The sequence below is a fragment of the Rhinoraja longicauda genome, chromosome 2, assembly GCF_053455715.1.
Source record: "Rhinoraja longicauda isolate Sanriku21f chromosome 2, sRhiLon1.1, whole genome shotgun sequence".
NCBI lineage: Eukaryota > Metazoa > Chordata > Chondrichthyes > Rajiformes > Arhynchobatidae > Rhinoraja > Rhinoraja longicauda.
Window position 1 is genome coordinate 100,307,996 of NC_135954.1, and position 14,319 is coordinate 100,322,314.

At 40.2% G+C, this 14,319-nt stretch overlaps 1 protein-coding gene across 4 annotated transcripts in view; it reads right to left on the bottom strand.

Annotated features, from left to right (window-relative positions):
- Positions 1-7,519: 7,519 nt before the first annotated feature.
- larp4b (La ribonucleoprotein 4B) overlaps positions 7,520-14,319 on the bottom strand; it is a 73,346-nt gene continuing 66,546 nt past the window's right edge. For all 4 annotated transcript variants that reach the window (XM_078425086.1, XM_078425095.1, XM_078425067.1 and 1 more), the window contains one exon: positions 7,520-11,625. In XM_078425086.1, coding sequence (XP_078281212.1) covers positions 11,332-11,625 — 294 coding nt within the window. In that variant the 3' untranslated portion in view covers positions 7,520-11,331. The remainder of the gene's footprint in view (positions 11,626-14,319) is intronic.

A 14,319-nucleotide genomic window follows, 5' to 3' on the forward strand; every position in this document is an offset into this window, starting at 1 on the left:
TGTGCACAGGGATTGATGCTAGATCCACTGTTGCTTGTCATCTACATTAACAATTTGGACAATATTGTTGGTAACATGGTTAGTAGGTTTGCGGATACACTAAAATTGGTGGTGGAGTGGACAGTGAAGATCATTAAAAAAACACAACAGGATCTAGATGAACTGGAGGGTGGTCCAAGAAATGGCAGAATGAATTCAACTCCGACAAGTGCAGTGCGTTGCACTTTGGCAAGTTAAACTAGGGCAGGACTTGCACAGTAAATGGTAGAAGCCAGGAGAACATTGTAGAACAGAGAAAGACACATAGTGTTGGAGTAACTCACTGAGTCAGGCAGCATCACTGGAGAACATGGAGAGGTGATGTTTTGGGTCGAGTCTCTTCTTCAGACATCAGAACAGAGACGCAAGTACAGGTACATAGTTACCTGAAAGTCACAGCACGAGTAGTGGTGAAGGCAGCATTTGGCGGGCTTGCCTTTATCAGTCAGGGTAACTGCATATTATTGGTGAGAGAATATTTGGAATACTGTGTGCAGTTTTGGTTGCCCAGCTAAAGCAAGAATGCCATGAAGCTGCAAAGGGTTAAATGAAGATTTACAAGCCTGTTACTGGCAATGGGGGGGGGGGCTTGTGTTAAGTGAGAGATAAGGATTTGTTACTCTAGAGCATAGGAGGTTGAGGGGTAATCTTCCAGAGGTGTACAAAAATCATGAGGGTCATAAGCTGTACAGTGTGGGGAAGTCTAACCCAGACGGCATACATACAAGGTGAGGGATGAAAGGTATGAAAGGAACCCAAAGGGCAACTTTATCCACAGAGGGTGGAGGATATATGGGAGGCACAGCCAGGGAAATCTGTAGAGAGGAGTTAATTACATTAGTTAAAAGAAACTGAGATGGATACATGAATAGCAAAGGTTTAGAGGGATTTGGGCAAAACACAGGCAAATGGGACTAGTTCAGATCGACATCTGGGTTGGCGCGAGGTGTTGGACTCTCATGCCAACTATTGCTCTATAAACACATGGACTTGGTTGGGGGGTGGGGGGTCATTGAGGACCATCTGCTCAGAGTAGCAGGATGAAGGTCGTGGCTCAAACTTTTCCCCAAAACATCTCGTTTCTTGATATTTTCTAAACAAAACACTTTTCCTACCTGAAAAGCAGCAGACAAGTTAACCATCTGCTTGGAGTTTGGAACAGGGACTATTCCCACGACACCAATGATAAGACAGGCCCGAGGCTAAGACTAGAGCCCTTGGCTGCACGTTTGATATGTAGGAAGTGAGAGGAGTCAAAAGAGAAGTTGCTCAGTATAAGGAGGAACTGCAGATGCTTGTTATACACCGAAGATAGATAAAATGCAAGAGTAACTCGGAGGGACAGGCAACATCTCTGGAGAGAAGAAATGGGTGACGTTTTGGGTCGAGACCCTTCTTCAGACTGTAAGATCAAGTTCAGCCAGGCAGATGACAGCGTTGGTAGAGGGGAACTGGCTGGTTGTAGAACGTTGTGGAGTACTTTAAAGACTTACAGATTGGGGGGGGGGGGGGGGGGTGTGGAGATGTGTAAACACCAATGGGGGCCAGGAGAATCAGTGGTTGTCAAAATCAGAGGACATGCAAGACGCCCCAGATATAGATTGGAAGGGACGAGACAAGCTAGAGTTGAGGTATCAGGAGATTTGGGCAAGAGCAGACAGAAACAATGCGCCTACATCAGTCCTGAATGCAGTTCAACCCGAAAAATCACACATTGGTTTCTACCCATAGATGCTGCTCCATCTGCTGAGTTAGTCCAGGATATTGTGGATACAAGGAACTGTAGATGCTGCTTTACCATAGGAAACTCCTGGAGATCGTTATGGAGTCACCGTGCTGTGCAGAACAGTAACTTCGGCCCACCTTGTCCATACCAATAAAAGTGGCACACTGGCCTAATCCCATTCGCCTGCATTAAGCACATAATCATTGAAACCCTTCCTATCCATATATCAGTTCAAATGTCCTTAAAGTCATAATCGTAACAGCTATTTATCGCTTCCTCTGGCAGCTCATTCCAGCTACTTAGTGGAAAGGTTGCCCGAGGTCCCACTTAACACAAGAGAGGATTTAAGTCTATGCCCTCATTTTAGAATCATGTACCAGGGGAGAAAAATCATGGTGTTCACTTTATATATGCCCCTCACAATCCTTTGCAGATAAGGACACCTTTCCTCCAAAAAAACAAAGTCAGTCTATCCAACCTCTTTGTATAACTCAAGCCTGCAAGTCCAGATGGCAGTTCTGCACCTTTTTAAAACTTAATTTGCTTCCTATAGCTGGCTGATCAGAACTGCACGCAGTTCCTTTGCTTCAGATCCCAGCGACTGCAGTCTCTTGAGTTTCCATTCTATTATTAATAATTGTTTTACTTTGGGTGATATCCATTTGGTTGAATGGCTGCACAAACCAATGCATTTCAAAATCTATTTGAGATAGCATCCAGTGGCAGAACTGCTCCCTCACAGCTCCAGCAAGCCAAGCTTAACCTGACCTCAGGTACTGTCTGGGAGGAGTTTGCACGTTCTTCCTACGTCTGCATGGGTTGAGAGGTAAATTGTTTGCTGGTGAAAGGCAAATCTGGAGGGACCTCATTGAAACTTACAGAATAATGAAAGGCATCGAGTGGATGTGGAAAGGATGTTTCCACTGGTGGGAGAGTCTAGGATCAGTGGTCAGAGACTCAGAATTAAAGGGTGCTATTTTAGAAAGGAGGCAATGAGGAACTTCTTTATTCAGAGGGTAGTTAATCTGTGGAACTCATTGCCACAGAGGGCTGTGGAGGCCAAGTCAGTGGATGGCAAAAATAGCAAAAAAATGGCAAAAATAGAGAAATTCTTGATTAGAACGGGTGTCAAGGGTTATGGGGAGAAGGCAGGAGAATGGAATTAGGAGGCAGAGATCAGCCATGATTGAATGGCGGAGTAGGCTCGATGGGCCAAATGGCCTAATTCCCTGTAACTTGTGATCGGAGTTGATAGCAAGGTGGCAAGGAGTAAATAAAATGGAATGTGTGTAAATGGGTGCTTGATAATCAGTATGGCCTAAAAGGGCTGAAGGATCTGTGTGGCTGTGACTGAAACGAAGTTGAAGCCACTTTAATGAGAAGAATTTTGATCAAAAGTGATGCGGCTGTGATTACCCATTGGCAACAGTAGGGGTGCTCTAATCCTCCTCTGACCTTTCCTTATCCCCATTCAAAAAGTTTGACTGAAAAACATGGTAAATAAGAATAAGAGCCAAGTTGGCATTGGCCATTGTGTCGCTCCTAAGCTCTGTGATTTGGCAGCCTGCCATCACTCATTGTTGAGGGTCCTGAATAAAGAAAGAACACAAAGGGAGAGAGAATTTTTTTTTTTTTTTTTTAAATCGAAGGATTGTTCAGAACTTATTTCAACCTGCAAGTGGATGCCAAGGGTCGAATTGATAAAAAGGTTCAGTAAAGTACGAAATGGAAAGGATTGTTGAAAAGGCACTTGTGTTGTAAAAGATGGATACATGATCAAGGCAGTTTGTTGGAAATTAGTTATTTCTTGAGCTCTTGTCCGAGAAACATGCACATTTCCCATCAAGCAAGTTCTGAGCACCCCCTACTGGCTCTTCACAGACCGAATCTGTAGTGCATTGTACAATTATTTAGGAATTCTGACCCAGAAGCATATCAATTCATAACTGCAAAAGTTAAACTGACAAACATTATGATGATCACATAGCATGCACCAAAATAGGAAATAGTGATTTTTAAAAAAAAGTCTAAGAACATGGAATACAGCACAGGAAAAAAGGCCCTTTGGCCCACAATGTCCATACCAAACATGATATCAAGTTAAACTAATCTCCTCTGCCTGTGCTTGATCCTTATTCCTCCATCCCCTGCATACCCATTTGCCTATTCAAAACTCAAATACCACTCTTGTATCTGCCTCCACCACCACCCATCGAAGTGTGTTCCAGTCACCCACCATTCTGAGAGAAAAATAGCTTTAAACTTTGCCCATCTCACTTTAAAGCTATGCCCTCTAATCTTTGCCAGTCATGCCTACTGCAAAGCTTTGAAAATAAACCGAGGGAAGTTAAAGCATCCTGTAAAGATTTCAATTTAACTGGCCGTGATAACTAACATAGCTCATCTGAAAAAGAAAACCTCCCACAGACACTCAGGCAATTAGAGAGCACTTTCAGGGTATGGATCATCAGATTAGCATTTCATAACATGGCCTGGGAGATGTTGCAGATGAACAAGTTCGGGAACAGAGCCAAGGATATGGAGAAAGATGAAAATGGACTGGCGCAAAACAAGGAACGATAACAGAATGGACAAAATGAATCAGTAATGAGAAATAAAGAGGACACACTAAATTGTACTTTGAATGGAAAGCAAAGCACAAAATATGAGGGCAGGAACATGGTGAAGGGAGGGAAATGACACGGAGCTTGAAGGTAAAATTGCCAACTCCCAATGATCTCGGAATGAGAGCATTATGTTCCCCTCATGCCGCTACCCTTAGACTTCAGTCTACGCCAACCAGTGATCTCCCCATAAACTTGCACTATTCTACACACAAGGGCAATTTCCAATTTTACCAATGCCAATTAACCTACAAAAGTCTGAAGTGTGGGAGGAAACCAGAGCACTGACAAAACCCACAGTCACTGGGAGAACATGCAAACTCCATACAGACAACACCCATAGTTAGGATCAAACCTGGGTCTTTGGCACTTTAAGGCAACTCCATGACTGTACCATTTTGCCACCCCATACCCTTTGAATTTCCCATTGCCTCAGCCAGTGTCCTCTCACTGAGACATCAACTGCCACCACAGAAGTATTGGGCTAGTTTTAACAGAGGCTCCCAGCTCCTTGGTGTTAATTTCATATCGATCATCAGTCTGAGCATAGAAAAATATATTTTAAAAGACATTGATTTTGATTGTAGACGACTGCAATGGGTCAGTGCTGGGCTGTTGGGTTGGAGCTTCAGGGTGTCTTTAAGAGTGTTCCAGATTTTAGGATTACCGATTCAGACATAGGATACACATTACTCACTTAAACATATCATTGAGTTCCTGTTATTGTTTGCAAGTTGAAAACCTAGCTATTGAAAGTAATTTCTTCCACATTGGGGTTCCTCTTGCACCTTTGGATCCCAATCGTCTGTGTGAATGGTTTCCTGGATAACTTTCACTGTATTTATTCACAAAATGCTGGAGTAACTCAGCAGGTCAGGCAGCATCTCGGGAGAGAAGGAATGGGTGACGTTTCAGGTTGAGACCCTTCTTCAGTCTGAAGAAACGTCACCTATTCCTTCTCTCCCGAGATGCTGCCTGACCTGCTGAGTTACTCCAGCATTTTGTGAATAAATCGATTTGTACCAGCATCTGCAGTTATTTTCTTATATAACTTTCACTGTAAGCAGCTCAGCTAAGAGACCTGCTGCCTCACAGCTCCCGTCCATGGAGTTTAAGTGATTGCATACCAGCCCTCCCGATGCCTCGCCCCCTCACGCATTCCAAATAAGCTGCAAATTGGCTGCCCTAAATTGTTTGGGTGCGGCATGTTGATGAAACACGGGGAAAATACTTTATACGGACAATTAGTGGAAACGGATTGTTCTGCGAGCCACTATCAGCTTGATGGGCAAAATGATGATTGTTGTTTGTTGAGGAAATATGCTGATCTTGGCACAAAACTATGCAACGCTTAAACATGGGGGATCAAATCTCCACATGGCGATAATAGTAATAGTTGCAAAGAGCAATAAACCTGACCTCGTCAATTATGCACATCCCACAAATAATGATCTTGTCATGTGGCAGGGGAAAAAAAAGAAAATCTGCTCATTGGCCAATCTGTGCCAGCCGTCAGGTAGATTTTGTTCTCCCTACGGACCAATAAACTGCATGAAGAAATTGCCTCTCTGCCCTCTTCAATCTTTCACCTGCAACTACTTGCCAATTTAAAAATGCGTCATTCTTTAGTCATCATCAATGACTCAAAAAGATATTCACTGGCAGATTGCTAGATTTAAAATGCTGATGTTCATGGACAAATCTATTTATACCTATATTGTTCAAAGTTGAACTAGATGCCTAAATGGAAAGAGATGAAAAGGTAGTTAAAAAAAAATCTTCACCCAATTATTCGGGCCATTTTTACATTGTCTGCAAATGCGCATGCTAAAACACAGTGACGTGATGCTGTGCATGTGGACATACAAATGACCGATCCTAAAAGTACTATTTTAAAATCTTACGCTTACATAAAGCAAGTTGGTCCCATGGTCAATTCCCTGTGGTGGCAAAGCACATAACGCACTTGCCTGGAAACCCAATTATAAGTATTTTTCCTATACTCACTTGCTTGCACATTTTAAATTGAATTGGGTGCAAAGCGCTGGAATAACTCAGAGGGTCCGGCTGCATTGTTGGGGGACATTGATAAGGCAGGACCCTTCTTGAGACTGATTCCAGTAGGGGGGAGTAAAATACAAAAGAGGTGGAGATGGGTTGGAGGGCTGTTGTACTAAGGAGGAGAAGGCAGGACAAGGTCTGGAAAGTGTTAGGTGGATACCGGTGGGAGGGGGGGCGGGGGTTGATTGGCAGATAGGTGGACAAAGGATAGGGAAAAGGAGACAAAAGGACAAAGTGATAGCAGCAAAACTTAAAGCCAGAGGGCAGGATATAGTTGGAAGGGGACAGGATTGATCTACTTAATTGGGCGCAGAAGGCATGTATAGTGATGACCAAGTTTTCTGATATTTAACGACATACCAGAAGGAAAGAAAGAGCTCCAATATGGCCAATTGAATCTCTGCCTGTAACTATAAAAGTTTTTGCATGCACTGATGACTTCATCAAACAAATCTCTTTACAATATGAAAAATTTAGTTTGCAGAGAAAGTTCTTTCATTACATTAGGTTTGGGGAAAAATAATTAAATGGGAGAAAGATTGAGCTGGGGCTGAAGACAAGATGGATGGTATGAAGAGGCTACACAGGTATAGGTTTTGGAAAGTTATGTAAGTGTTCCTGATTGTGTCAGAAGGAAATTATGGTTGTGCGTTTCTTTCAAAGGTGTTGATTCCTTTGGGACTTGATCTTCTCCTTCGTAGTCATTTACATTTTTAATTAACTAATCTTACTGCTCACTTCAGCTAAGCCAGTTAAAGTCTCAGCTAAAATGGGTACGTGGCATTCAGGAGGACTTCAAGATAACCAGTTATGCAATTCTAAAATATTTTTTCAGCTAAAAACGGTTCTTCTGGGTGGTGGGGGAGAATGGCAATGAGTCTAAAGTGGAAAGCACAATATATAGGCAAAAACATTTGTTTGCATTCTTACGTTATGGTGCAAAAAAAATTGAAGCCCCAATTTGTAAAAGTTGCCAGAAACAAGATTATTAAATCTAAACCTGACCCGTCGATTATTCCTGGGAACACAATTCAATAAGTGGAGGATGAATGAGACCATTTTAGTCATATATTAAACGTTTAATTATTTAGTACAACATATGTGCCAGTCTAAGCGCACCATATTTAGTTGGACCATTGAACAAAAAGTCAACTCATTTCCAAGTTTATAAATATCGTCAATGCAAAACAGCATTCAAGAAACCAGTTTGAATTTGATATTGGGAAAAGAACACCATACACTGACAATCTTCCCTATATAATAAAATGGAAAAATGATCTCTAGAATAACTTCTCAATTTGCTGAAATGATTCGTACTTCAAACATTAATCTTGTGATTGAAGTGTTAATTAGTAAAAAAAATATGAATTTACATCAACATTCCAAAATTTGCCTTAAGGTTTTTCATTTGTCCTCGGCTGTTTACCTTGAAGTAGTGGTCCAAATTTATCTTTTATCACCATTTGTTATCAACTACGGCAGAAATTCCATTATTTAATACAGTCAATTTTAAAGCTCAAGAACTTTTGTGCACATTTCGTGCTGACAACTCAGTGTTCTTTGGGTGCTGAATTACCACAGTCCATTTTACTCTAATGTAAACCTAAAGTAGCAGAAACACCTAAAAATGCATATCATTTTTACAACATCATATTTATACTGTTGTAAGATAGCATGAAATAGAACAGTTGCAGTGTGGGGATCAATATCATTCATATTGCAGAGAACACTAACACAGGAAATTGATTTTACAATTGCTAACTCAATTTATTTTCAGAAGCTACATTTTCAAAATGAGACAATTTTGCATTGTATGACACAAAGAAAAATTAAATTACCAATAGTTTACATGTAAGCTTGATTCCAGTTTGTATTGCAGCATTTTAAGACAAAACAAAAAACCCTCAATGCTTCCAATATATTTCTCCTCCAAAGCAGGTTCTGTCATCACCTCCCCTCGAAATCTTCAATTGTCCACTGTTAGTGTAATTGGTTACAGTACACAAAATTGCAAGAAGCTGAAGTAAATACAGCAACAGGCATCATCATGGCCATCTCCTGCATTTATAAATTGCACTACATGCAGACAGACAAAAGGGGTCATTATGAATGGCTGCAACAAATAATTGTTCACAGCTCAGTGACATATCAATTGAACAGTACTATTGTGGCATTCACAATACATTGTGTGGTTTTGATATCTTTATCTATCTTTACTGAGGTGCAACACAAACAGGTAGCTGTTTCATGTTGGTGGACTACTAAATTTTAGTGCTTTATCCACTGTTTCCATTATCCTGCCTCAATCACGTTTATGCCAGTGTGCTTTACACAGCAAGCCTCCACAGCCGTGACAGTTAAGCAATTTCAATTCCAGCTGCTGTTATGAAAATAACAGTACCCACACAACTGTCTAATCCGATACAATCAAAATTCCATGCTCTGGTAACAGAAATCAAGTAATTGTGTGCCCTTCACTAAAAAAAACAGCAAATCATTAATAGTGCACTCACACTTATAGCAGGATGCTGAACATCACAATAAAAATGTACCAGTTGGCTACAAGATAATGAATTGTTTGTGTTATTAGCAGTTCTCACTGGATGCAGCTGTTGATCACCATACTTTCAGCAGCCAAGCAAATTAACCCACAGTTTACTTTAACCCAATACAAGCCGTCAAACTGCTGCACACACTGGCCCCAGGGGAAAAGAGCGAGCTTAGCAAAAAAAAAAAATGCAATGGCACAAATTATTTGAATTATTTTCAATTATATATATATATTTTATATTCAAACATAATTTCATCTTGTTTGGCGTGTGCATTTTTAAACAGTTACCTGAGATGTTAATTATGATTTAAAATAATGATGCAAATTACCAGGCCAAGTCTTAGAACCTGCTTAATTAATTTTTTTTATGGGGATGGGCAGAGGAAAGTGAAAGAGGAAAGATAATTAAATGGAAAAAGGCCATTTACCCCTATTGCTGATTTCCCCAACTTCCCCTTTTGCAGTGAGCACAGGATCAGTTTAGCACACCAGAAAAAAAAATCCAGACTACAACACTTAATTTTTTTTGCTACATCCAGCTCAACAGCAACATTGAGGATATGCTAACAATGTCAATATTTTATATCAGTTTTTAAAGGTACCTTTTATATGTTCTGATTATTTACAACTGTACAAGCAAAGCACACACTTCCAAGTGCACAAGTTTAATACAGTATTGACTATCTTTGCATTTACAGGGTTTTTTAACAATCTGAAAAAAGGATCCCAACTTTTAAGATCTTTCATAAATTATATTACAAAAAAATGCTATTTACTGCTAGTTTGCACACATCTGATTTACCCAGTCAGACTAGTGACAGTAGATGTAACTGAGTAACCTTATCTTGCCCTTTCCAACCCTCTGGGTCAGTTGTAGCAACATCTAAATCTGTGTCATACAAAAGTTAAGGCAAAGTCATTTTCAAGTTTAAAATGAAATTCAAGTTTCTCATTTTGACACTGGATGGAAATTAACTTATCGCATGAAAAGAACAGTTGTTGAAATAATAATAATAACCTTTATGGAATAACTTACCCATTTTCTCCTATGACTAGCAAGTTTATGTCTAGTGCTGTACTGCTCTTAGTGGAAGCAGTTAAGTTAGTCTGGATTACTATGACCACTAGCCATAGGAATTTGAAAAGCCAATACTCATGTGTAGCAAAACAAGAAGCATCCACATATCACCTGCAACATTAGTAGAAGGCAGTAGACTCAGTGCACTCGTCCTTCAAAATTATATTTTCTTTTTTTAAAAATTCAGCAACTAATCTAACATTTTACGCACAGCAGAGATGAATCGCTATTAGAAAAAAACTGGCAAGACAAAAACATGAAAATTCAGGGGAATTCCACTCCAAACTTTAATTCACACCCCATTTCAAGTACTCTGCAAGTACCAAATTAGAAAGGAGCCAGTGTTTTGACCGGGAGTTTAAAAAAAAAAATCACTTGGGAAAAGAGCGTTAAAAATAAACAATTGTCGCCACCTATGTTAGACCACAGAGGTACACAAACCAGTCTTTTGCAGTGATTCATAATCACTATGTGTTACACATTAGACAGTAGCCTACCCTTAACCAAAAATCAACTGCCCACTTACAGTGCAAAAGTAAACTCACACTTCAAGAACAATGGAAACTCAGCCATAACAGAAAAAGAAAAACTCGACAGCATTTTATTTCCTGTTAAATCTACCATCCAGGTTATTACTCCAATTAATTCCCACAAATTCCTAATGGGTTTGAGATTTTTTTTTGTACTTCAAGCCACTAGCTTCTATATAGAAACAAAAAAATATTTTTTTTCTATGTCAGCACTTGCACACTGATCACATTCTGCGCTAAATAGATTTGTGGAATAGAAAAACCACCTGCAACACTGCTTAACACCATGAAAGCAGACCCAACGTCTACTGCTCCCCATTTTATCCCTGTGTAATTACAGAAAACAAACCACACTTAACATAAAAGACCACGTTCTGGCCCACGGCATATTGTTCAAGCCAGTTTGCCGATCATGGTTCCATTTACTCCCCCCTGCCTTCAAACGGTAAAAAAATCTTTTCCCAATCTATTACTGAGCAAGAGATTAAGTTACAGTAGACATTACACAATGTTTCACCACATGTTGAAAAGTGGCACCCTAAGGCAAGTAGTATCACACTCTCACTCCCAATAAAAAAGTGCTTTTTGTTGCCATCAACCACTTTTCCAGCAACCCATTATTTCAACAACCTCTGTGCTCTGATTGGGAGACTTGGGGAGGGGAGGGGGAATTACACTTGAACAGACCAGACCCTTTAATTAATGCCACAATTTCTGCACCTTCAGTTGGGAGATTTGGGGGGAGTATGCTGCTCTTTATTTGTACGTTTGTTGATGCCCTGAGGGGGTGTTCTTCGACCCGATTGTCTTCGCTGGTCTCTGGGCTTCCCTGGATTTGTTTTCCCAACAGGTAGGTCTTTATGTTTAGACTCTTTGTCAACTGGTTCCTCTGGAGCTTTTTTGTCATCTTTGTTGCTGACTGCAATGTTGGGTTTTTGCTCCTTCTGTGGCTGTAGTGTTAAAGATTCTTTAGCACTCCTCTGGCATATCTCTGCATAACTCGGCTTTCGAAGTTCCTGTAGAATTGGAAAGCAGAAATCAATTCTCTCATGAATGTATTATTTATAGTACAACTTAAATGCATCAACAAGCAGTATATTCCTTTGAAGCTTTCCCATCTCCAAATGACACTCTATCTGGGCCAAGGAGAGTTGGCTTGGGGTTGACAGTGGGCTATTTAAGCAACATTTGACCATAGAGCAATGAGCAAATCTAGCTACTAGCTGTTCAAACTTTTTCCATAAGATCTATTTAATGCCTTCTGCACTGACAACGCTTACTGACACCCAAGACAGTAAAAATCATTTAAGTAAATAAGAGTCAATAACATTCGATAATAACTTCTATATTGTGCCTTGGGCACAATGCACCAAAATAATTGCTTTATTCATTCTCCCTTTACACATCCATTTTCCTTTTCCCCATTTTCTACTCATTAATTATTTTCTTTTGAACTTGTACTGTTCTCATCTCAATATTATGCATGTGATGCATTCCTAAATTCTCCAAATGCCACTTAAATAGATATATATGCAGCCAGGTCTTTTAGTAAACCGGGACAATATTTGAATGGAGTGTATTTATCAATAAACATTTCACATTGCAAGCACTACGTAACTCATCGAAAAAGCTTAAACGGCTATGCTAGATACCACGCCTACTATTCCTACGAGTTTAAGAATGTACTGTTTGGAATCCAGTGATGTGGCATGTTTGCCCCAGTAGCTTCAGAGAAAGCTTTGACGGTTTGGAGCTTTCTCTCAACCAGTCAAGGGCGAAACAACCAAATTTGCACTTAAACCTTGTTAACTTATCTTCTGCTCTCCCAAAAAATCCAACCAGCTCTCCCTGCAAGTTTACTGATATAAACGGTAATGACCAGGCTGATCATAGCCATACATGCCAAAAAAGGGTAGCTTCAAATTGCAGGAGATGTTTTAATGGCAGTGTCAGATGTGATAGTCCTAGGCACCTTATTACAACTGAGAGCAACCGAGACAAATTAAAAGTTAATTTCTCAAGTACGACTCAATCATGTTGCCAACTTGAAATCATGAGAAACATCCTACTTATCCAAGTCTTCATTTAAATTTGTTGTAATCTCAGATGTAATCTGTTCATTTAGACAAAAAGCAAGCAGATGTATTAACTGTGCCATGCAAAGTAATTTATACAGGGACCCGACTGGAGACATTCTGAAAAATTAGAGATATCTTATATGACATTGTAAGCAGTTCACAAAGGAGATAAATAATCTCAACATCAGTGCAAACAGCTTTGCAGATTTATCTTCCAAACCTTGTCCACATGCTTGTGAATGGAAGCGATTTAAGAGCTATAACTTAACATAATGAATTTGCACCCGTTTATAAAGATTGCACAGTAAATTTAGCCGAGAGTTACAAAATAATGAAACTCGAGATGCATAGATTCTGTCACCTACATTAAAACAAAAGGAGTGGACGAAACAGTTCCAAACCTGCTACATCGGATTTTAGCTTCAACTCCACTTTCCTGTTTTCCCCAACCCAATTCCCCGGTAATCAAATACTATTTATTTCAACCTTGAATGCCCCCACCGCCTAGTTGAAAACCGCAGCGGTTTATAACCTCTATCCATCTTCAAGAAGGAATTTCTCATCTGACATGCGTTGGCATAGATTCCTTGTATCAAAAGGTTATTTCCATGCTGTCTTTCTGAGCCCCTTTACTCCAGAGTTTGGAAAATGTCCGAGCATCGAATGCATCCTCAGATCTTGTGTTTCTATAACATCTCTGATTATGCTGAAGGCCCCATTCTGTTCAAATGTTCCCCACAAGCTGAACCAAAAATCAACCAAGTGTATCTTTTCTGAATTGCCTCTAATGCAAATTTGCATCTCAAAAGGAGACCGTTTATGCAGAAACCCAAATGTAATCTCACCAATGCAGTAAGATTTATTTAGTACACTGCAACTCAAAATGAAGGCAGATATCATTTGCCTCTAATTATTTGATGCCTGCTATCTGGTTCACCATATTAGAGGATATCCAGGTACCTCTACAGAGCAGCATGGTCTGGTTTTGTTCCACTTAGATTGATTAGTAGGACTGGATGTTACAATCCCTAGGGTTTGCAATGCAATTGACTGGTCTTGGGGTTGTTCTTGGGGTTGACCACTAGGTGCTACCATTCAGACACATCGTCAGTTGTGTACCTCAACGTCACTGGGTGTTTCGGCCTTTTATCACAAGACACCCTCAGTCGAGGCAGGCCCACCGCAGGGTGATCAGACCTGGGTGTGTGTCTTATGGTTAGCCTCTAGATGGTCACGAGGCAGACTGGACAGCATCTCTTCTTTTCAAAACAGCGTGATATTTTGAAATCACCCGATTCTATTCCATCTGACACACTTTTGCCCTTTTATCCAACCTATATTATTGTACATGCTCTTGACATTCTTACAACTTGTTTTCGCACCTTTGCAACAGCAGCAAATTTGACAACAATTGGGGTCTCTTAGCCAGAGCTATTATATAGGTTGTAAATAATTAAGACCCAGTCAGTGTCCCCGACAGTTATCGCTCACCATGTTGAAGACAATTTATACCAATTTAAATAGCCAGTCCCTCTCAGCCATGCCACATTATAGGAAGGATACGATTGCATGGGGGGAAAATGCAAAGATATGCCAAGATGTTGCTTAGTGGACCATAGTTACAAGCAGAGA